The sequence below is a fragment of the Pinus tabuliformis genome, chromosome 4_2 (assembly GCF_031772625.1).
Source record: "Pinus tabuliformis cultivar Carrire ecotype Pingquan chromosome 4_2, CPIR1, whole genome shotgun sequence".
Lineage (NCBI taxonomy): Eukaryota > Viridiplantae > Streptophyta > Pinopsida > Pinales > Pinaceae > Pinus > Pinus tabuliformis.
In genome coordinates this window covers 1,181,126,904-1,181,153,335 of record NC_142304.1, presented here as the reverse complement: position 1 = coordinate 1,181,153,335, position 26,432 = coordinate 1,181,126,904, and the positions used below count along the sequence as shown (strand labels likewise).

Here is a 26,432-nt window from a genome sequence, read left to right as displayed (position 1 = left end):
ATATATATATATATATATATATATATATATATATATAATTTTAAATAATAATAATTCATATTCATAATCATGATATAATTTCATGTTTAAATTCAATTAATAGTCATATAAACTCTCTCTCTACTTACAATAAACTCTTTTTCCAATTTTATATCTATAAATACATATTACATTAAAAATTTGAGAAAAAACATGTTAATTTTTTTTTTTCCATATGAATATGTATGTAGCTATATGATTTATAATATCAATTGAGTTTAATAAAATTTATTGGGTGGAATTATTGTGATTCTTCCCACCCAAATAAAATCATTACAAAAAAAATTATTGGGATAGATTTTGTAAATAGGGCCATCTAAAAAATATAAAGATGTTGAATTTATTTATACATTCAAAACTACAGTTTCAATAATAAAAAATTGCAATTTCATTGATTTTTTTATAACAAATTCTAATAATTATTATAAAAAAATCTAAATCATAAAATCATAAAATATTTAGATATTTCTAATATTTAAATTATAAAAAAAATAAAAATATTAAATAGCATTTAACACATAATACAAGTACATTTTGTCTTGTATAAGAATGAAACACCTAGAACTGCAGTGCCACATTTGGTGAACAAGTAGTAAGGTAACAAATTCTAATAATAAATATAAAAAAATCCAAATCATAAAATATTTAGATATTTCCAATATTTAAATTATAAAAAGAAAAGAAGAATATTAATAGCATTTAATACTTAATACAATTACATTTTGTTTTGTATAAGAATAAAACACCTAGAACTACAGTGCCACATTTGGTGAACAAGTAGTAAGCTAACAAGTTCTAATAATAATTATAAAAAAAATCCAAATCATAAAATATTTAGATATTTCCAATATTTAAATTATAAAAAGAAAAGAAAAATATTAAATAGCATTTAACACTTAATACAACTACATTTTGTTTTGTATAAGAATGAAACACCTAGAACTGCATTGCCACATTTAGTGAACTAGTAAGTGAACAAATTCTAATAATAATTATAAAAATCCAAATCATAAAATATTTAGATATTTCCAATATTTAAATTATAAAAAGAAAAGAATACTATTAAATAGCATTTAACACTTAATACATCTACATTTTGTTTTGTATAAGAATGAAACACTTAGAACTGCATTGCCACATTTGGTGAACACGTAGTAAAATTCTAATAATAATTATAAAAAAATCCAAATCATAAAATATTTAGATATTTCCAATATTTAAATTATAAAAAGAAAAGAAGAATATTAAATAGCATTTAACACTTAATACAACTACATTTTGTTTTGTAAAAGAATGAAACACGTAGCATTGGGTTGCCACATTTGGTGAACAAGTAATAAGTGAACAGATTTTAATAATAATTATAAAAAATCTAAATCAGAAAAATATTTAGATATTTCCAATATTTAAATTATAAAAAGAAGGAAGAATATTAAATAGCATTCTAACATTTAATAGAATTACATTTGTTTTGCATAAAAATGAAAAGAGGTGACTAGGTGGAAATGTTGTGTAAAGGTTACTAGAGTGTTTTCAATTTCCAATTTCCATTGGAAATTGAAACGTTACCAGAGTGCTTTTAATTTTCATTGGAAATTGGTTTGGTTTATCTCAATGAAAATTGGTTTGGTTTATCTATTGAGAAATAATAGTCCGTTAATAAGAATATTTATTTGTTATGATGATGATGATGGTTAACACCCGTTGAGATCAAATATTGGTCTATCAGACCTAAAGAAACAAATTATTTATTTTGATTTAAAATCTTATTCCTATGCTCAAAAAGCTTGGAGAGAAGTCTCTCGAGCTCACTATAATTTTGACATTGTAAAAGACTAGGAAGGTTAGTGTTGTAACAAAGATTGTGAAACTGAGATCTAATGTGGTTGTAAGCGGGGCACTCTAAGAGGAAGTGGTTTTCATCCTCGATGTTCCTACTCTCACATATATGGCAGATCTTTTCCATCAGAAGTGGTTTTCATCCTCGATGTTCCTACTCTCACATATATGGCACATCTTTTCCATCCATGGTGTTTTAGGCACTACCCAAGAGCTTGTTTCACTATGAAGCTCATGAAAATTCGTTCTAATCTTTGCTATATTAATTTTCTTCTTTGAGCTAGTTAAAATAGAAAGATACTTTTGATCTTCTAGGGTGGGGTTGATGACCTTCTTATAATAACTTAATTTTCTTTTAGCCGCTAAATCTTTCTCACACCACATTTTTTCTTTGAACTTAAAAGTAACAATATCTTTAATGTTATTAATGTTTTGCAATGCATCATTCTCGTTGATCTCCTAATAGTTTAACCAGGGCCTTGTGTCTTTATGCCACCTCAGATTGAGCCTTAGGTGGTTTTGGCTAGAATTTAAAGCTAGCTTAGGAGGTCTATGATCGTCTATGTTATTGAGTTTGTGCTTGTACAACAGAAACCTAATCATAGCTAGGATCTCAATAGGGGAAAAACTTACTTTTATATATATATATATATATATATTATGAATAAAAAAATTTGAATTTATAAATTTTTAGAAGAAATTATATTTTGAATTAAAAAATATGATAATAATGATGATTAACATTCACTAAAACAATGAGGGTTTTTTATATTTTACATAATTTAAAAATATAGAAAACAATATACTATAAAATTTTAATTAAAATGTTATTTAAAAATTAATAAATAAATTGTATTTATAAATATTTAATAAACAAATATTAAAATAAATGTATGTTATTAAATAACATTATATTTAATAAAAAAATAAAGAAATTTCTTAAAATATTGTTAAATTTCTTATTAAAAATTAAAGCTTAATATTTATTATTATAAAAATAATCAAATATTTAACAACTTTTATATATCAATTATTTAAATTTTATACATTCTATAAATATATATATAATTTTTTTTCTCAATCGGTCTACTCCTATTATTTATACAAAAAGTGTTACAGCAAGGCAGCTGCCTTGAAAATTCTTGCCATGAAGTTGGCATTTTACAAAAAAATTCTTGACCTCAGTCTGCGGAAGACTTACAACAGTGCTTTTAACTTCCATAAAACTCCAAAATTGACCACACAGCTATCCATTGCTAATCATAAACAAAACATTAACTGACAGAGACCTGAAACATACATGAACACCGAGACTCAAAAGGGAGGCGAACTCCTTCTTCAGATGCAAAACAAAAACGGAGGCACGAGCTGGTTCATTCGTCATCTGAGGTATACGGTTGTTCCTCAACGACCCGACACCCAAATTGAGCTGAGTCATCTGAGTCGGACGGATGGACCTCTGAGCCTGTAGGCTCTCCTCTTGCTGGCACGCTCGGACCTGCGTTGGCTTCAGAATTCACCACAGAAAGGCCTCCTGTGACTTGGCGTTGGTTAACATTTGGATTTGTCGTCCTCTGATCTGCAGGAACCCCAAGATGAACCGCTCCCGAACCCCTAGCATTCTCACACTTTTCAATCGTAACCGAGACTATGAAGGAGGAGTTTGCCAGGGAACACGGAATGCGGAAACGGGCAGTGGGATGTGCATTATGCTCACAGTCATCGATCCTAACTCGCCCTCTTCCCCTGCCTCTGCCACTTCTGGTGGCTGGATAATTGAAGCGACCGAACTCCAATGCATCCGAGGATGGGTCCGAGGTAGGGGTGGAGTGCTGTTGGGTGGCGTGACCGCGGGAACCGCCTCGCCTACTCCCCATTCTGGGCCTTTCTTGCTGCATTTTGATATACCGAGGCTTGATAGAGGGGCGAATGCACAAAGGGCGATGACAGAAAAACGAGTGCTCAGAGAGAAGCGAAGACGAAGCCCAGAGAAATCCGTGAGCCCCTGGAGCTAGAGCCAAGCGAAAGACGAAGATGGGTAAATCTCTTGAGCCGAGCGAAAGACTGACTAACAGAAATGAACTAACAGAGCGGCTCAGGGATACGCTCAAAGCAACGACCTTTATGGAGTCGAAGGCCTGCAATGGAACCGCGGGAGTGACGAAGAGCCTGAGAGCCATTGCGCAAATAACCAGGACCTTGAAGGACAGCATTAATGTTGCCATTAATAGAGGTGTGCGAGACCAGCTCGCCATGCCATAACCATTACCAGTGGCGCAATTGCGCTGACACCTGCCCACTCGACACGCCTCCAACGTACCCTTTAGCCTGTCAATCACCCGCATCCGGGTTAAATATATATATTATTAGAAGAATAAAAATATTGTATTAATATTTAAAAAATAATAATTTAAAATAAATTTAATTTTCAGATCCCGAATAACATAATTTATTTAACCAAATTCATATAATTTATTTAACCAAACTCATATATATATATATATATATATATATAATGATGATGATGGTGGTTAACGTCCAGTGAGACCAAACTTTGGTCTATCGGACCTAACGAAACGAATTATTTAGTTTGATTTAAGATTTTATTCCTATGCTCAAAACGCTTGGAGAGAAGCCTCCCGAGCTCACTGTGATTTTGACAATGTAAAAGGCTAAGAAAGTCGGTGTTGCAACAAAGATTTTGAAACTGAGATCTAGTGTGGGGTCAGTGTTGCAACAAAGATTTTGACACTGAAATCTAATGTGGTTGTAAGCAGGGCACTCTAAGAGAGTGATTTTCATCCTCGACGTTCGTATTCTCACAGAGATGGTAGAACTTTTCCACCTATGGTGTTTTAGGGATTGCCCAACGACCGGTTTCATTATGGAGCTCATGAGTTCGTTCTAATCTACACTCCTAATCACTTTAATATTTAATAAATCTAAGTTAAAATATATTCTATAATTTAATAATAATATTAATGCAATTCTATAAATTAAATGCTAATAAATGTTCATAATATTTTATTAAAAATAATAATATTTAATAAATTTAAGTTAAAATATATTTTATAATTTAATAATAATATTAATGCAATTATATAAATTAAATGCTAATAAACGTTAATAAACATTAATCCATGATAACCAGCAAAACACTTACTTTATCATGGTATATTTAAAATAAACACACTTAAATTAAATAAATTATTATTATTATTATTATCATTAATAAAAATAAATTAATATTTTATTAAAAAAACTTTAATATTTAATAAATCTAAGTTTAAATATATTTTATAATTTAATAATAATATTAATCCAATTATATAAATTAAAAATTAATAATATTTTATTAAAAAAATAATATTTAATAAATTTAAGTTAAAATATATTTTATAATTTAATAATAATATTAATGGAATTATATAAATTAAATGGTAAAAAATGTTAATAAGCATCAATCCATGATAACCATCAAAACACTTACTTTATCATGATTTAAAATAAACACACTTAAATTAAATATATTATTATTGCTATTATCATTAATATAAATAAATAAATATATGAATTAAGCACATATATATTTTAAAAAACACGTAACCAGAAAAAACATAATAAACACTCTACAAAAGTTCAAAGACACTTGTAAACATGATATTTTGTTTAATTAAATTGAAAAGTAAAAAAAGCATGATTACCTTTGAGATAAATCTCAACCCTCTACTCAAACTATTATTAAAAAAATCTTTGGATATTTTGTGGAGGTTAAATCTTACCAATTAAATTTTTGTGAAGGTTAAACCTCTATAAATCTTTATCATCCAATTAAATTTTTGTGGAGGTTAAACCTCTATAAATCTTTATCATCCAACTAATAATTGTTGATAATTAAATTAAAATTTTGAAAACCCTATTCAAACTAAAATTCTGGAAGCCTTATTCAAAAATAAACATGACAAATCTTTTGATAATGAAATTAAAACACAACATAATGCCAAATCTTTTAATATTGAGATTTAATCTGAATATACACATGGTATTTAAAAATAATTAAAATTTGATATTCATTTTGAACCCTTTCAATGTCACAAATATTTTTTTTGCCATTTCATAACAATTTCAGTGTCAATTTTTTTTTTTCATTTCATAACAATTTGAATTTATTGACTAATAAAAATAAAGTCTAGTTTAGTGACTAATAATTTATTGACTAATAAAAATAAAGTCTAGTTTAGTGACTAATAAATATAGTATTGATATTATATTCATTACATTGTTGATATTATAGTGGCAACTTGATTATGGTCTTGATATATCTTAATATTATAGTAGCATCAACAATAGCAACTTGATTAGTAACAACTTAGTTATGGTAGTGGTGTTATAGTGGCAGCCAACAAAAAAAATTTACAATTTGAAAATCATCCACCACTCATTTTCACTCTAAACTCATAGAAACATAATAGGTTTCTATGCTGTTAATTTCTTTTTCTCATTAATTTAAATAAAAAGATGGTTTTTTATCCATTAATTTAAATTTTAAAAAAATGTTTTTAATATTAAAATTAATCATAAACAAGAGATATCAATATATATTGACAAGATATTTTCTATTAAGATAAATATAAATATATCTTAATAAACAAGAGATATCAATATATATTGACAAGATATTTTCGGTGGATAAATCAGATATTTCACGGGTGGACAAGGATGATTCAGAAGTCAGATTTAGATAAGGAAACGTCCAGATATCCCCAGAATCATCAAAGCTTTGGTAAGAAATGCTGTGAAGTCTTTCACGTCCTCAAGGACGTCCCTGCCATTCCAATCGAGGGGATGCCCTGCAACCCCAATTCCCTAGGGAATGGTACAGATACTGTGCAACATTGGCACATCAAATCGCGACTGTGGACATCGGTTTAATGTCGTTGTCTTTAGTATAAGTCAGGCATGGGGTTAATAGAAAGCATAGTTAAGCATAGTTTAACCAACAGAGGTTTTGGCCTTTTCTGGGATCTCTGTAAATCTGGTTCAAATTTTGGTAGCGATTTTTTTGAGCAGTAAATTCAAGTGTTGTAATTTGCGGAATTTATGCATTCAAAAAATAAATCTTCGAAAATCATTTCCCTCCAATCTAGTGAAATCACAATCGTCCAAAATCATATCCCTCCAATCTAGTGAAATCACAATCGTCCAAAATCATATCCCTCAAATCTAGTGAAGTAGGCCAAAACATCTGATATTCAGACTGTGTCTTAATGGAATCCAAATCCCATAAAAGGCCAAGGGTATATTGCATCAGAATTGTTTTGCAACAAAGCACACTAAAGGGCATGGACTGTGTCTTAATAGAATCCAAATCCCATAAAAGGCCAGGGGTATATTGCATCAGAATTGTTTTGCGAAAAAGCACACTAAAGGGCATGGTATGAACACATGTTAGTGTCAAAGCTAAATTGGTCATGTCCAAGGATCGAGAGAACAAACCTTGTCACAATCTGTCAGCTCCGATGGTTTGGGGCCCTTGCTTTTCTACACATGGAAAGAGATCAAACCTTAACCTCAGCAGCCCTAATTGTCTGTTGTGAGGTGCAAATATCTGTTTGTGTTCATTCTCCTATGTCTTGGTATTTTCTAATGCTTATTTTTCCAATACATCTAACTAGTTCCAGTGGTAATCACTCATCTGCCCAAATGGGATAGCTATTCACTAAACATCTAGCATTGCTATATATAAAGATGCTCCATGCATTTTTCAAATAATAGATCTAAAGATCAAAGATATTCTCTTTTTTAGAAGGCTTTGATCTTTTTTCAGATTTTGGATACTATTTTGAACATTTTCATACTATCAGAGCCAAATTCACACTACTGCTTCAAATAATAGATCTAATAGATCAAAGCTATTCTCTTTTTTAGAAGGCTTTGATCTTTTTTTAGATTTTGGATACTATTTTGAACATTTTCATACTATCAGAGCCATTTTTTTAGATTTTGGATACTATTTTGAACATTTTCATACTATCAGAGCCAAATTCACACTACTGCAACAGTGGAACAGTAGATGTTTATTTTATCCATATTCACACTAGATGTTTATTTTATTTAGATGGTTAGAAGTGTTGAATAAGATTCGACAGTCTAAGCCTTTGAGTCCAGAAACTTTCACAAAGGAGCAGTTTGTTCTACCCTACCACGAGTTACCCAGAACCTTATTTTATCCATATTCACACTAGATGTTTATTTTATTTAGATGGTTAGAACTGTTGAATAAGATTGGACAGTCTAAGCCTTAGAGTCCAGAAACTTTCACAAAGGAGCAGTTTGTTCTACCCTACCACTGAGTTACCCAGAACCTTGCACCAAAGGAGCAGTTTGATCTACTCTTCCTTGATGAGAAAGTCCAAGTTCGAATTGTGTTCACAGAGAAGGTCCAAGTTCGAATTGTGATGCCATAATTCACAAAGGAGCAGTTTGCTCTACCTTACCACTGAGTTACCCAGAAGCTTGCACTAAGGAGGAGTTCACAAAGGAGCAGTTTGCTCTACCTTACCACTGAGTTACCCAGAAGCTTGCACTAAGGAGGAGTTTGATCTGTTTGATCTACTCTTCCTTGATGAAAAAGTCCCAAGTTTGAAAATGCATTTACTATATAAGTACTTAGTAAACAGAAGTTCAAACCTTGTGAAGATCTTGCGGACCTAAATAAATATTATCATGATATTCATTCAATTGACTCACTCCCTACCACAAGGATGCAACACATACAGTTTCATGTTATCTAACCAACACAATAATCAGAGTCCAATTTGTTGTTTAAATTTTGTCGCTTAAGAGCTGCACAAGATGTCCCATACAATAACATAAGCAAATTCAAACAAACTCATAACCATATAGTGTTTTATTACAATTCACAAAACACAGGTAGAAAGTATGGATAAATATACACACTTTCTGTCTACCAAAACACACGAATTGAAAAAAAATTGAATACAACCAAATCAGCAAAATTCCATAGGTATCAAATTATCAATAGACAACATGTGTCTCTTCAGAAAAGCTAAACTCAGTTGTATTTGAATAATCTAGCTGATAATTTTATCTTTGCAAGGGAATTTACGTGTATAGGCTAGTCTCAGAGGGCATCATTTTCTTCAGAACCCTCTTGAGGTAGAAGGATCTATGTCAAAATGTTGGACCAATCATCTGTTTTCGGAGGAGCAATAAGCTTGTACATTTCTCTGTTAATATAAACTGTTACGAAATTCATTTCAGCTAAAAAAGGAGGTCTGATAATTGACTAGCACCAAAGGATAGGAATACAAAGATTGTCAAACTCTCATGGAAATCATTTCAGCTAAAAGAGGAGGTCTGGTAATTGGCCAGCACTGAGAGATGTCTAAGAGATGTCTACAAAGTCTTGTCATGAACCAATCCTTTTTGTAATGGCAATGCAGTATTGTAAAGCATACATGATATAAACTCGTCAACAATAATAGGAAATCATGAAACAAAAGGTCTCAGCAAAAAAAAACATATAAAAATCAAGAGAAGATTGTATGTCTTAACTCGTCAATAATAATAGGAAATCATGAAACAAAAGGTCTCAGCGAAAAAAAAAATATAAAAATCAAGAGAAGATTGTATGTCTTAACCAGGAACCATCCCTGGATACAACTAAACAAATTGTATGACTAAATCACCCTCACCATTTACATGATGAGCTTGCATAACTTGGCCATCATTCTTTGTCTGGGATGCAGAATTTGGGTAGGTGCTACCAAAGCATTTGAGTTGATGAGGCACCTGCATTTTGTAAATCACTAGTCATTCACAAACTTGACAAGAAAAAAAATGGCATAGCAACAAGATATTGGTTCAATGTTAAAAAAAATTGATGGCATAATAACAGATACTTGGAAGCTCTTAGAAGTATATACTGATACAATGTTCAAGCAAAATATGGCACAAACATTTTGTTCCACTCTACTGGGTTTTTTTGAAATAGCATTGTGTGAATAAGATTACTGTGATGATCTTATGATTTTTTTTCATTTTGACCTAAAAGCTAAGTAAGACCTTTCAGGGCCATTCCACATGCTGGTAGACAAAAAAATTTAACGCATTAATCTAGGCAATAGCAGTCTGTGTGTGCTACTTGTCTCCACATTTGCCTGCCTGCTCACTGTTCCTTTAAGAGATGCCATCCATTGAGGCAGGGGGTGTATTCCACTGCTAGAATACCCCGTAGTGGTGACCAGTCGTAAGGTCTCAAAAGGTCTTGCCAGGTAGATTGGAAAAACCTTACCTGAGCAGAGCTACCTCAGGTAAAAGATTCAGAACCAACCCATCTTCCTAAATATTTCCATATACATTTGCTCAAGCAATGCATCAAGCAGTCTCTCTCACACACAACAGAGTCATCACACACAACACAGACAAGACATGATAAAAGTTTATAATGTGTAGAAATTGTTAAGCTTTTGTGACCAAATTGTCATTCATGGTGCCATTCAATGAATATTTAAAATAAAAAGCAAACTTTCATGAACATGAGATTGTCACAAACCATTAGTTTGGATTAATATTTTCCTTCAAATCATAGTAACAACCTACAGGTGATTTCAAGCTCCTATATTAGATCAACACTGTTAGAAGCCGAAGCATGAGCCAACGACTCTGAAAACTTACATAGTTAATACATGATTAAACAACATTATTAACAATCCACGCAGAGACTGAGACAAGAATTTGTCGTTGCCAACCGAGGAGGAGAATTTGTTCCTGCTGCTTCTTCACTACTTCAAAACAAAACCCAAAGCGTTGCTGCCTACTCCTACTAAGGGATTCTGCCTGCTTGTGTGTGAAGTTGCTCATCATCATTGGAGTGAAACCTGCAGCCTGGAACATACTTCTCCAATTAGGGAGATTTTCTCCTTCCCTATGCCTTCTATAGGCCGCTTCTACCACATTACAAATTCTAGGTGCCATGACAAACTTTTCTATCATCTCAATTGTGTCCATATTCATGTGTACAACCTCAAGGGATTCAAACAAAAGTGCATAAAACTGAAGAGCCTCCAGGAACTTCTGTGCAAATGAGCTTCCAGCTTGCTCGTTCTCATGGTCGACAACCACAACTATCTTAGGGAGGAGTCGATTAATAAGGTGCAAAATAGAAGCTATTGAGTCCTTCGAGAGTAATCCTTGCATTCCAAGAGAATAGTTCACTGCTATGGTTTCTCCTTCTTTCAGGTTTAACATTGAATGATTCAAATCTTCATTCTGTGGGATTTCAACCACCTGAAATGTGAACGGTATATTCAAGTTTTCTGCAAAAGTACACAGATTCTCCCTTATCAAATGCATTTCCATTGATTCATATCCTACTGCTGTCAGCCTGAGTGCTGGAGGCCCTCCTGGCCTTAATGCAATCTCTTGTAAGAAAGAAGCCCATTGTCCTCCAAGGCCCATATCAAAGTCAATAATATGAATTTTGTCCACGGCTTCCAAAGCCTCCAGAAGAACTTGATTGGCAGTAAAATTTGCAAAGTAAGGGATAGGAGAGATTTCAGAAAAGTTCTTACATGCATTAATCTTGTGAACCAGTTGGAGAGGAGAAAGGTATGACTTTGAGTTAGTTTGTTGCAGTGATCGAAGGCCACCAAGTGCCTCTTTGAAGTAATATGTGGCCCTCTGGAGGGCCTTCCCACGGGGTGAAACATACTGATTGAGCCGCGCCAATATCGCCTGTACAATGTCTAAGCTGCCTAGTTCAACATAGTTTGTAGCGTTAAGAAGCTGTTGAAGTATGGCTGATTTCTGAACTTCATCCAAGTCTACCCTGCCTTGGTGAGTCCGCCCAGGCCATTCTTGCTTCACTGGGGAAAATAATGGATCCCTGACACTTCTATTAATCATTGTTTTCCATGCAGGTTGAAACTCTCGCTGCTGTATCTGCTGCCAGTGCAATGATTTTTCAAACTCTGGAAAACCCTCGTGAGCAACACCCATATGACCTCGAGGGGCTGCAGGCATAGGAAAAACAGCATTTTTCTCAGGATAACTTGGGTTGGGACCATATGGAAGCTGCAACTCTGGATGCTTTTCATCCAGAGGAACCTTGAAAGTTTTGAAATCCGGAGTGAACGAGAGGGGAGGAGGGTTTGGACCATGGATATTAGGTGTGATTAGCGCATTACTCGGCGGAAACAGAGCAGTGGAAGTAGGGTTCAATGCAAAGGGAGAAATAGTGTGCCCAGCATTGTCGCCAAAGAAGCTATATGGGCCAATATCTGAATTGCCACAGAAAAATTCAGAGAGCTGGGAATCAGTGGCCTCGTTAAAGTGTGTATGTTGAAGGACAGCCTCCTCAGCTTTGATTCCCTGCAAGGGATATTCATTCCCCATTAAACAAGGCTCTCCCATTAAACAAGGAATCTGGGAGTTGTTGTTGGCCTCTGGGGACTGCAACAATATGTTCTCCAGATATTCCATCCCCATAGACACATTGGGATTTACGTTGACAGCCTCAGTTTCAGCAACCTGGAATTCATTCTCATTTCTAATCACATTCTGTAATTGCCAGTTACCTCCATCTTTTGAGTCCATTACACCAATGCAATCCAGTAGTTGCCCATCACACGCATTCTCACGAAAAAAGCCACCATCTGTTGAACCCCCAAATGAAACAGATAGAGTCGAGGTGGGGCTGGGGCTGCGAATGTCCAGAACTGATGTTGGTTCAGATTGATATTCACTTCTCACATACGGCCTCTTGTTGTTCGCTTGAGCTGGTATGCTGCTAGACTGCACAAGCTTGAGATTGAGAAGCGGAGGACGAGTCTCGGTGTTTCTGTCCAACATCTTGCTCATTGATAGTAGCTGTGGTTGCAAAGCTCAGCAGCTATAACGAACTTCAAAACCCATTTTGGATCTCTATTCAAAAATTGCATACAGACCAGTATTCTTGGTGTCCTTTTTAGGCCTTCCAACAAAAATGACACCACTGTAAAGAATGAAAACCAACATCACAACAAAGACTCAGATTAATCAACACCAACAATGATTGGTATACAACTAACAAGATAGAAGATTATAACTACTTGGAAGATTAATTTACAGACAGCAGCAACAGAGTACAGGATAGCATGACTGATACAAAATCACAGATTAGTTCACACAAAGTAACAACAACACTGTAAGCAACATCAATGATCAATATTATTTCTTAACACATGCTACAATATATACATGTGAATAGAATTAGCCTAAACATTCATTTTTCCTCAGAAACTGACCTAAATCATTATCAGACGGTTGGGCAGATCACACTGAGAACATGGAAGCCTAATAAGAATATTGATAGTTACATTTTCAGCCTGAGCTTCACCAGCTCAAGATAAAAATAAAAAACTGATCAAATCCAGGTTAACATGATACATTTTTCTCAGAGAGAAAAACAAAGACCAGATGTAATCCGATTCTGAAAGACTGCAATGATGTACAACCCAACATATTACCACAGCAAGATAACTAAAAGGCTTCTGTTACAGCACATGACAACCAGATTGATAAAATCCCCTTATGGTTTATACAACCCAACATATTGCACAGAAAAATAACTGAAGGACTTCCTCTTACAGCACATGACAGCAAGATGGATTAAGAAGAATAATCTGCAACAAAAAAAAATGATTCTTTGAACTGCAATTAACAAGAACAGAATCACAGAATCAGTATAGTACAAGATGGCTACCTTGTCCTGAGCTTGCAGAGGGTATTGAAATGCTGAAGATGCAAATCAGAGCAGAGCCCCTCCTTATGATATGTAACTACCAACTATACTTTTGCCATCTGCCCTAAATCATGGCATCCCCCACTCCAACAACTCCTCCAACAACAACGACAAGTATAATAAAAACATTCATGCTATCTTATTATATGGGCTGCCAAATTGCTCCTACTACACTCCATTAGGATGGGTGGAGACAATTATTAAACAAAAAGAATAATATTAAAAATGCAAAAAGACCAATCAGATAACACGCTCTTCACTTCCTTTACAGTGTGTTAAATAGGCATGAATGACAGCAGTCAAAAGTAAGGTTATACCACTGCATTAGCCCCCTGTTACCGGTTTTTAAGGTCTCCTCCTAATCATAAAATATCTCTGGGTGTGTTTTTTTTTTTTTAATTAAAAAAAAAAATCCCACTGACTGCTACTGTTGGCTCTTTGCAAGTTGCTCCGACCACCACTGTCATACCTCCCCTGGGCCCAAGTTCCAATGTCTGATTAATCCCCATGATTAACCATAAATTCCATTACATGCTCAATTGTTTAATTAATCCACAGATCATGCCCATATTGGAATGACAAAAACCCACTTTGAAATATTAATTTTTTTTTTAAATACCCATTTGTTTAATTAATCCACACATCACACCCATACTGCTGAAATGACAAAAACCCACTTTGAAGTAATCCCACATACAATTTTGAAAGTCGACACGCGTTTTTATTATTTTCTGAATATTATAATGTATCAGTACAATAATAATTTAACCCGAGGGGCATGGTTAAAGAGAAGTTCACAGCGTGTAAGTGTGGCGATGGGACCCACTGCTTCCCTGGGAACGTTCACGCGTCCCAAGCATGCAAGTGAGTGTGTGTTCTCTGTGTCATCCTACGACGGCGATGTGACAGACCGGACCCCGGAACCCCGGCCCGATGGATTTAATAAAAAGTTTGGTGTCCGGAAGGGGTGATGCATCGCTCATGCATGCATCCCATAGTGCCTTTCATTTTTTCAATTATAAGTTACACATTTTTCAGTGAAATTTTATTCTCATGTCTGAATAGCAATACACTAATTATTATAAATATATTGGACCACACTAGGGAGGAGGTTATACTTTATATTGTAGTCACGGTAGTATTGGTTTGTACGGATTAGGATTAAGATTAAGGTTAATTTATTTATTTATCTTTTTAAACTAGAGCAATTGTTACCTGGGTTAGGTTTGTACCTATCGAAAAGAGTTATAATATATCCAAAGTAGTATTTGGTTGGTACAAGTAGTATTTGGTTTGTACGAAAGAGTAGGAGTAAGGTTTTAGGTTTGTACTTGAATGATTGGTATTACATCAATTTCGATTATTATTATTATAATTATTATTGGTATTATGTTACTTTTGATGGTTATTATGTTAATTTTGATTTGACGCTGTTATTTTTATAAAAAATGACGATGATGATGATGATGATGGCGGCTAACGTCTACTGAGACCATTGTTAGACCTAAAGAAACAAATTATTTATTTTGATTTAAGATTTTATTCTTATGCTCAAAAAGCTTGGAGAGAAGCCTCCCGAGCTCACTATAATTTTGACATTGTAAAAGGCTAGGAAGGTCAGTGTTATAACAAAGATTGTGAAACTGAGATTTCATGTGGTTATAGGCGGGGCACTCTAAGAGGAAGTGGTTTTCATCCTCGATGTTCCTATTCTCACATATATGGCAGATCCTTTCCACCCATGGCGTTTTAGGAACTACCCAACGACCTGTTTCACTATGGAGCTCATGAGAATTCGTTCTAATCTTTGCTATATTAATGTAACCTATTTTGATGGTTATATTGTAATTTTAAAGGTGAAATTATATAGTTTTCAACTCATGATTTATTGATTTAATTATAAGATTTGAATTATATGTTTATGAAGTATTCAAATTTATAATTAAATAATTTCAATTTAAGTTTTTAAAAATCTCTATTTAATTTTGATTAAAATTAATTAGGAAAAATGTTAGAAGAGGCTATTTTATTTATATTTAGACTAAGTCTTTTACTTAATACTCAATAACACAACTGTTGAATTAAATAAGTAAAACGAAATATTATTTAGAACATATAATTTGATTATTTGATTATTTAAAATAAATTAATGAATTGAAATAACGTTTTTTAATAAAAATTAGATGTAACTTTTTCTATTAATTATTAATGATGACGATGATTGACTTCCACTAAAACCAATATAGTCTATAAGACCCAAAAATAAAAAATAAAAATTATCATTCTTCAAAATCTTGTTTCGTTATCATATAATTAACGATTTTTAAAAAAATTATTTATTAAAAAAAATAATAAATATATTTAAATATAATGTTTATTAAATTATTTATATTTAATTATTAAATTCCATTAAATTATAACTAAAACTAATTTTATCTTATATATATTTTTTAAATAACTCTTTATTATTTTATACGAAAAATGAAATCCATCTTTAAAGTCATTTTTTAATCAGTGCATTAATGTTGCTCGAGAAATCCCTTTGCTGGAATCAACTCAATGATTGCACGAAGTTTTTTAGTTTAGCCTCGGCCCTCGTGTGGAGGAGCTGAAGTGGTCCAAGTTGTTTGCCAAAGGTATTGATCTTTATATTAAATTATTTTTTAATATTTTTTAATATTTTTTATTTTATATTAAAAATATTTTAATTTTATACTTGAAATAAAATAAGTTAATAATAATTTTAATATAAATCAATTTATTATTTTTAATTATAATTTTTATTATAATTATAATGAGGATGATGATTAACGTTATTAAGACTAATGTAATTTATCAGACCTAAAGAAAAGAAGAAAGAGAAGAGTTTAATTGTCATTCTTCAAATTTTTGTTTGTATGATCAAAGAGAAGGGAATGAAGTGTTCTCATTATAATTGGACTGATTTAATAAATCAAGAAAATTAGAGATGTGGGATATGATAGAAAATTGAAAATAGATATGGGTAAGAGCTAAACAATATGAAAAAATATACTTTTAAAAATTTTAAACGTATATATTCTAAATTTACATTTACTCCAATATATGAATAAAAATATTTTAATTTTATACTTAAAAATAAAATAAATTAATAATTATTTTAATACATAAATAAATTTATTATTTTTAATTATATTTTTTAATAAAAATATTATAAATCTATTTTACTTAATTTTAAATCTTATTCAAAATTTACACTTATAAAAGCATGGAAAACCCATTATTATTTCTTAAGACAACTCCTTCTTATTGAGTTCCAAGGTTGAAGGCTCTTTAGAATGAGAAGATGTAATAGTCAGAATCCTTATTTTAGAAAAGGGATTTATTGTTATGGTGTTTGGTGGATAAAAGAGGTAAGTGATAATGATTTTTAGGAAAATTTGGAGAAAAAATGTAAAAGATGTAAAATCATTTTCAAGAAAAGATTTAGATAAGATATATATTGACAAAATTAATCAATACCTATTAGATTTTCCCTTATTGATACTATATATTATATGATATGGAGTTAAAATAAATAAATAAAATACCTATATGATTTTTATTTGAAATAAAAAAAAAAACTTCGAGAGGTGATATTAGATTAATGGTAAATATTGCATTGGAGTAAAGGGGGCATATTCCTATGTTGTCCTTTTGCCCCCACCTGCTCTTTATCTTTTGTGGCGGAGCTAAAAAACAAAACATGCCAAATCTAAAGGGAGAGAAAGCATGCCCGACCACTTTTGGGGGTTAATTCTCTAAACTCCTTTTCTATTGGAGGAGATAACTTACATCCATAGTTGACAAAAAAGGGGTTGTGAGGGTAGAGACGTTTGTTGATTTGGCAGCCAAGTAAAGTGATGCAGTGGTTATCTATGTGCTCTTTACCTGAACCATCAATGCCAACTTCCTAAAGCCACTAAAAGTGGTGGAGAGGGTGGCTACCTGCCACTTTACCTAAACCATAAGTGACAATCGCTTCCTAGACCCACTGCCACCCCTCTTCCTTATCTTAAGTAGGTGGAGATATGAGACCCTAAGAATCCTTCTCAATTCTTAACCCACTATTTTGCTTCACCTTCAAGTAGGTAGGGATTCAGGGACTTCTCTCAATTATTGCATCCAATAGGATTTTGCCACATCCATCACTAGAAATCCTAAATTGTTTTGTATTATCATTGACTTGGCCTCATGCAATTAGAATATTTAGGGTCAATAGAGGCCACATGCAGGATCTACCAAATACAAGCCAATTTAAAGGAGTTGACCCTTTTAAAATATCAATCTTCCACTTATTAAAGTGGATAACGTAACTATACAACTATAACTACATTAAAGCGAGAGGGAAAAAATAAATATCTTTCATAATTTAAAATCTCATGCCATGCCATAAATTGTATTATATTACATAATTTAATTTAATATTAAATTTGAAAAAAAAACATCATTATATATTTATAATTAAAATTAAAAATAACGATGTTTTCCATTATTAAAAAAATACTTAAATAGAAAAATAATAATGAGATAGAGTGATTTAGATTAGGTAAATATCTATTATAAATTCTGACTTTATAAGATATCTAGACAATTATGTGTTATAAGATATTTTTTTAAGTTCCTTGTTTTTTAAATCAAAAAATATTTAAATTTTAAATGAATGGTTAAATAAAAAATATATATTATTTAAATTTTAAATAAATGGTTCAATAAAATATATATTATTTAAATTTAATATAAATGAAAAAATATTAATGTAATAATATTTAAAAACTCAATTTATATACTATAACACATTTTTAAATTAAAATCTATTTAAATTTTAAATTTAATAATTTAATCAATCTTATTTAATTTTAATATAAATAAAAATTCAATAATATTTAAAAACTTAATTTATATATGAAAACACAATTTAATTATTTTTATTTAAAATATATACTATTACTTAAATTTCATAATTATTTTATAAAATTAAAAAAAAAAACACACATGGTTGAAATATATATATAATTTCAAAAATCAATTATATTGTATAATTTTATTTTATTTGTTTTCATTGTAATTGTAGTTTATTGATGAAAATGATAATATATTACATTCATAAGGTTGGATATTTTCAAAAAACACAAATAAGTACTTAGAATGAAATACAAATTTTAAGTGATTTTGATATAATAATAGTCTTTGTTGTCACAACTTGATGAGCAATTTATTCATTAATAACTTGTTGAATTATTCTAATAAATTATTTAGTATTTTGAATAGAAATAAATAATAGGGAGGAAAGATTATATATTATTTTATTATAAATAACAATTTTGTGATTAAATTGATTGGTTGATTAAATAAAATAGCAATATTTTTTTATTTTTATTAATGTTCTCTCTTATGTTATGTTATGTTAACCTCTTAACCTCTTGAAATGTAACACAATCACATTAATACTAAATGTGATGGAATGGAAAAAATCCTAATACCCAATATTGATCAATATTTCATTCCCTTTCATGTTAAATGAAAAGGACTCAAATGGTATAATAATAATAATAATAAAACATTCCATCAAAGTTTACATTAATAACTATTTTATATCAAATGCATGAAAAATAATGTATGCATGAAAAATAATAATTTTTTATAAATCTTGGTTATGTAGTTTGATTGTCCATAGCCATGATATAAAGATGTTATGAAAATTGGGGGTTAGAGGTTCAAATCCCCTAATTTACCTTGTGAGCTATGTATGGGCACATATGGGTTTATCTAAAGGTTATAATGATCATAGTAGAAATTAACTTCGTATCATGTGATTCCTATAAATACAAAATAAAATTGTTTCTCCTAAATCTTATAGCACTTTTCATAGGAAACTCATATTTGAGATTTAGTTTTAGTCTCTTCTCTTTTGAAAAATAGTCTATCTAAACTTATAAAATAGTTTATTTATCTAAGTTTATAAAATAGTTCTCTTAATTTTATAATTTAAAATATCCAACACTTCATTTCTTTTCCTTGGGAAAATGGTTGACATAAGTCTATAAAATAGTTTATCAAAATTTTCAAATTAAAGTATATGAGGTTTAATATTTTCTCTATAAGAATTCCCCTAAGTTTATAATTTAAAGTGTTTCAAGGTCTTTTCTTTAAGAAAATTGTTTCTCTAAATTTAAAACTTAAAATTTGGAAATTTAGTCTCTTCTTTTTTAGAAAATAATTCATTTACATTTATAACTTAAAAATGAGAAATTTAATCTCTTTCACTAAGGAAAACAGTTCACCTAAATTTATAACTTAAACTACCAAATTCTTTAAGGAAATAGCTAACTTAAATTTATAATGTAAATTATTCAAACTCTTTAAAGGAATAGTTAACTTAAATTTATAGTTAGCTTCAAAGGTTAACTCAAGTCTTCTAGAGCCAAACATGAAGTTCTTTAATAAGTTGTTACTAATCACGAGTTTGACTCTCTTTGATTCCTTTGACAAAGCCCTATAATCAAGACCAACATTTTACTTAGTTTACCATCCACAAAATATCTAAAAATATTTTAAAATTTAGAATATTTTCATTCCAAATAATAACATAATCTCAATTAAATATTTTATTTTTAATATAAATTTAATAATATTTTTAAAAACACACAATATCACGATTAAATTAATTTTTTATATAAAATTTAACTAAAAATATTTAATATAATAAATTATAAAATACTATAAATATTTTCAAACTTACATCAAATATCTCCGTATAAAAATGCATAATAATAAAATATATAAAAACATATAAATCCGTGCATAATAATAAAATATATAAAAACATATAAATCCGCGTAACCATGACCATATTGATTTTATTTTATTTTTAATTCAAAAATAGATTTCTATTAATATCCAAAAAGTTTACAGCTTTTCCAAACATGACCATATTGATCTTAGCAATGAAACTTTAAAGAGCTAGATTATGAATATTATACCATAGTAAGGATCCCTTGTGTTAGGGCTAAATCTTCTCGAAGTTATCCACACCCCATCAAAACACGTATGGAATATTTGGCCGAGTGACGTCTAATTATTTCATAAGCTTCAAAACACCATTATATATAATATAATATATATATTAAAGATTATAAACTGTGTTTAGTTTATGGAGAATTTACAACTTTTCATGGGAAATGAAAACCGTTTTTTATTTAATAATTAATTAATTAATTACCTCTATAATTTCGGAGTCAATTATTTATGACTCATTGTCGACCCCTTATCCTTTCACCTTTCATTTCATACAACTTTTGGAACACTTAAGCAGATATTTTAAATTTAATAGTACCCCTTTAACCCCTTTGTTGGCCATATGTTTCAGCTTAGGAACTACGCACTCCACCTAAAGTTTCACTTAATATTCGTATGCAAATTTTATCTTAGCTAGTACCCGGGGAGATCAGATCATCCCAACGAAGGAAACTAAGATTCCTACTTTCACTGCATGCCATTACATCTCAACCGTTATTTCAATAAATTGTTATCAGTCTCCTTTTTACCATGGATCAGTATCAATCAGCAAATTGTAATAGGATTGAGACTGTTTGTAATTTGAGAAAATAATTTTTAATTAAGAAATTATGATTTAGAAGTATTTAAGTTATCAAAATTATTTAGAGATTACATTTAAAGTGAGTCGTATTATTAATCTTTAATATTATTGATTTTTTTGTGCTTCCAAAATTCTAGTTCGGGTTTATCTGTTAAGCCCGCCGGTTTTGAAATCTTTACGTAAAATGTATTGTAACATAATAGTCTATTATCAAATATTTCCTAACTTTCATATAAAAAGTATCGTAACAAAACACTCTCACAAAAATTTGAAACGACAACTTTCATATTATAAGTATCAAACCAAACCACCCTCACAAAATTTCAAACCAATAACCTGCACATAAAACATATCAAAACAAAACAACCTAAGTGTCCTAACAAAACACTCTATCTTATCGAAAAACACACTATTATCATACACTTTACATCTCATAAATATGATTAAGACTTAATTAATCATTAATGATTTTGTAAATTCTAAATTCTCAAAAGTATATTTATGTTTTTAGTACACCATTTCTTTTTTTCTTTTCTCTATGGAATGCTTCGTAATACACCCAATCAATAAAGATAAATCGCTTTTTTGAATCCCCATTGTTGGCCATCTATTCTAGCTTAGAAGATACGCACCCTTATCCTTAGATTCAACTGTGAAGATAATTGACAAAAGTAAGCTTTGGAGGTGTTATGTATATATTCTCATTTGCTTACATTTACCATATTCTGGTCGGATTTTGTTCCATATATACATTTAATATATACATGTGTAAATGTGTGGGGTTAATATTTTTTTTAAAATAATATAATAAAATAGGTCAACTCATAATGTTTTTTTAATGATAGAATGGGTAATGTATTAAAAACGGGTTTGCCCTAATAGAAACGTGGTTGCTTTAGTGACGGAAGGTATATTCCCTTAAAAATGTTAGCGTCCCGCGTAAGCTGAACGCATATGCATTTGGTCGAAGATGCCAATGTTACAAAAGAAAAGAGAGACGTGACAACTCACTTTGTTTTATTGGTCGTGACATGTGTGGATACATACGTGGCCTAATCTCAGCCCTCCCCTTCAACTTGGCGTAGGATCAAGGTGGGGTTACTTTAACTTTGCATGATTGCTTATGGTTACTTACACATGCATGGGTAGGAATTCCACACCTTGATGGTTACACTTCCTAGTATTCTTTTAAAACGGTATTATGACTTTTTGACCAACTTGGAGATAGGTTATTTTGGGGATTGAATTCAGGTCATTTTCATGGCAATGTTTCATCTCAATCACTAGGTCACATTTTGATGGACCACATTAATTATGAGGATTTATGAGGTTTGAGATCTTTATGTTAATGACTCTTCTTGTACTATGGTTGATTGGTTGTGGGGTTGGTATACTTGTTTCATTATGTCTCTTTTATATGGCATGTATGTGATATGTGGGTTATGAATGATATTTTCTATATGGTAAGTATGTGACATGTGTGTTATAAATGATATTTTCTAAATGTTTTATGGTTATAAATTTTTTTATTTTTATATATTTAGTGAAGGTTTTAATTTATATATAAATTTTTTGTAAATGAATTTTTAAAATACATAATGACGAGAACATAAAACAAATACACAGATCCCAAAACCAAAACCAGGAATACCAGATTGATTTTTCATTATATTTCTTTCAATGTTACAATGCATATATATACATGTCGAAGCATTCATAAACCCTAATCCACTAACCTTGGATTAGAACATAATCGTAGTTCCCTTGACTGGATCTACAAATACCATGAGAAAAAACCATCGTGCCCAAAAACCATGCGTGAAAACCATGTGCAAAACCATGGGTAGGTTTGCTCACCATCTTTGGGTCTGCCCCCCATCCTTGGGTCTACCTAACAATTATTGTGTCTGCATAAAATAATTTTTTTGGGGGGAAACTACCCGGACCCCATGATGCGTGGAAAGAATATAACACATACCCAACTCTTGGTATCCTACATTACTTACAAGGATTAATTCACAACCACATAAAGGCACTCATATGTCATGATCCTCATTCCAGCAAGGGTGTTCACCATATTAGTTGCCCCAATACTAATATAATGGCTGATTAATAATGTGATTGAAATGCTTATTCATGCGACCTTCCCGTCCCTCCTTTGAGCAACTTGTATGTTCGATGTATATGCATATGTGAACAAAAAACGTTGAATACACCACAAATCGCACCTTGAAAATACTTTTACAACTATAAAATGTCATCTCCTCATTTACTTTCTATCCCACATTACTAGAAGGATTGATTCATAATGACATAAAAAACTCAATGCATGTGATGATTCTTATGCCAACAAGGGCTTACATAGAGGTAGTTTACCTCCTAGTACCATAATGGTTGGTTGGTTGTGGGGTTGATATACTTCCTTACTCAACTTCCCCCTCCCTCCTTTGTGTATTATACTTGTTGTGTATATGCATGTTTGTGAATGAACAATTCAAATATGTCATGAATGACATAGTGTAAGTGGTTCTAAGACTATAAAATATTTTGCCCCTCTACTTGTTATGTCACAGTGGTTGTGAGGATTGGTCCATGATAGCATAAATGGCCCAATATACCGTGATATGTATGCCAATAAGACATCCCAATTACAGTGGCCCTCCTCCTAACATCATGCTTGATTAGTTAAGGGGTTGATATGCTTGCCTTTTTAGTCTTCCCTTCCCTCATTTGTATGGTTTCTTTATTGGATGCGCATATTTTAACATAAAAGTTGAACATTCCATGAATGTCATCTTAAAAATGCTTCAATGACTATAAAATCTCACATCTCATTATACTTGCTAGTTGTGAGTATTAGTCCACAACAATGTAAAAGTTTCAACATGTGACGATCTTTATGCCAACAAGAGTGGATGTAGTGGTAATTTCCATGCTAGTAACATAATGATTGATTATATGTGGTTTTGGGGCTAATATGCATGCTTTCTTGAGTTCCCCCTCCCTCCTTTGTGTGAGATGTCTCTTGGGTGTGTGCATGTATGTGAAAAATAAAGTTGAATATGTCATGAATGTCTTCTTATATATGTTTGCACAACTACTAAATCTTCTACCCCTCCCTACATGTTATCTTAGTTTGGTTGAAAGGATTAGTTTAAGACAACATTAAGACCTTAATATACCATGATCCTTATTTCAAAGAGAACATCCTACTGACATAATGGTAATTGGCTATGAAGTTGATATAATTACTTGCTCAACCTTTCTCTCTCTCATTTGTTCAGCATATTTATTGGGTTTGTGTGTGAGTGAATAATAAAGTTAAATACAACATCAATGGCATCATGGAAATACATTTACGACTACAAAATATTGAGCGTTTTCTATTTGATATTCCACATTAACTATGAAAATAGGCATACAACATTATAAAAGTGGAAAATACGATTATCCTTTATGCTAAATTGGATAACTAGAGTGGCATTTATCTTTCTATTAACATAATAGTTAACTAATTGTGAAATTGACCATCTTATTTTATTTTATTTTCTCTTCACCATTAATAACAATTTATAAATAAATAACATCTTGTAAATGCTTTTACAAATATAAAATCTTCTCTATTTCTTATTATCATCCCACAATGTTCACCAAGGTTGATCACTAAATATATATTAAACATATAAATATAATAATATTTAGCTTAAAAATTATGATAATGAAAGGAGAATCTTTTCTAAATCATTTGCCATTTTTAATTGAAATTAATATATTAAAAAAATTATAATCAATAATTATTGCAAACAACCACTATTATCCACAACGATGCAAACATGAATGAGCATGTTTCATATGTTTGATTATTATGTCATACTTTATTATTATAATTGAAGATGGTTAGATTGGACCACACCCTTTACCAATCCACAACTATTTTAATTTTAAGCGTAACTTTTATTTTTTCTTCTTCATTTCGGAATGTGTGCACAACTCTTTTGGCATAATCATGAATTTAATCCAATAACTTTTTAATTCAAATTCTCACAAAGGTATAATCATGACACGTCGCGTTCTAATTTGAATACTTTGTTCGAGGTGTTAAGATCACTGTTGTTTCCGTGACATTTTTTGACACTCTCTTTAAGATATCAAAGATGTTTCATTCTAAGTGGAGTCATATATCCAAAAATCCCCAAGTACAATGAATTTAGGTTTGGCACATGCATAGTGAAATTAAGGAACATGGAGAATCTCGTCCATGGCAAGTGCAAGCTAGGATAATTATTATATGTGTGCATGGTAATGGTCATGTTTTTTTGTTTTGTTTTTAATTGTGGGATTTTTCTGCTACTAGGGAATGGATAAGGGGATGTATTTCATTTAGTGTACGATGTGTGGATGTGTGTTATGTATTGTAGGTGGCCACAACTACATTTAATAAATTCCCATGGCAACATCTAAGTAGAATAAGACTTTTTCATTACATCATCACACTTGACAACATCACTGGTTCGGAATGGATAAGGGGATGTATTTCACTTAGTGTACGATGTGTGTTATGTATTGTAGGTGGCCACCAGTACATTCAATAAATTCCCATGGTAACATCTAAGTAGCATAAGACTCTTTCATTACATCATCACACTTGACAACATCACTGGTTATGGTAGCAGCTTAAGGACTTTTGGGTAGTTTATATAAGCATTCAAAATTTCCTTTGTATTATTCTCTTTGACCATTTGGCTCTAGTATGTCATTGGTTTGTCTTTTGTATCGAAATTCCATCCACTCTGCAATCCATCCTTGGTAGTGTCATTCACTTAAAACATTCAACTTTGGTATCTATTTGATCTAGACTTGGTATTAACATTTCATCTAATCTACTCGCTCTAAAATTCATCCCTGGTCTCAATTCCAGCATTGACATTCCATCTACTATGATTGATTTTCTTTCAATCTTTTGTCTCAACTTTACTCCACATTCTATATGTTCTCTTGCATTTCATCCTTAGACTCAACTTTTCATTCAATTTGCAAATCACGCTAGTAGTTCTGATAAAGATCCTACTAGTAGTTCGATGAAGGTCTAGTAGAGGACTCCTTTGTCACATCACAACACTCACTAGAATT

The 26,432-nt window shown here is 31.2% G+C and overlaps 1 protein-coding gene across 2 annotated transcripts; it reads right to left on the bottom strand.

The window, feature by feature from the left end:
- Positions 1 to 9,553: 9,553 nt before the first annotated feature.
- Positions 9,554 to 13,933, bottom strand: LOC149173893 (scarecrow-like protein 15). Of its 2 annotated transcripts, XM_089424776.1 has the most exons (3): positions 13,646 to 13,933; positions 10,579 to 12,895; positions 9,554 to 9,693 (listed from the first exon to the last, which is right to left on the bottom strand). In XM_089424776.1, exon 2 carries the CDS (start codon positions 12,760 to 12,762, stop codon positions 10,594 to 10,596), a length of 2,169 nt encoding a protein of 722 aa, XP_089280902.1. In that variant the 5' UTR covers positions 12,763 to 12,895; positions 13,646 to 13,933; the 3' UTR covers positions 9,554 to 9,693; positions 10,579 to 10,593. The 2 variants fall into 2 exon arrangements, with proteins under 2 accessions (XP_089280902.1, XP_089280903.1); XM_089424777.1 differs by lacking the exon at positions 9,554 to 9,693 and having other exon boundaries at positions 10,446 to 12,895.
- Positions 13,934 to 26,432: the final 12,499 nt, after the last annotated feature.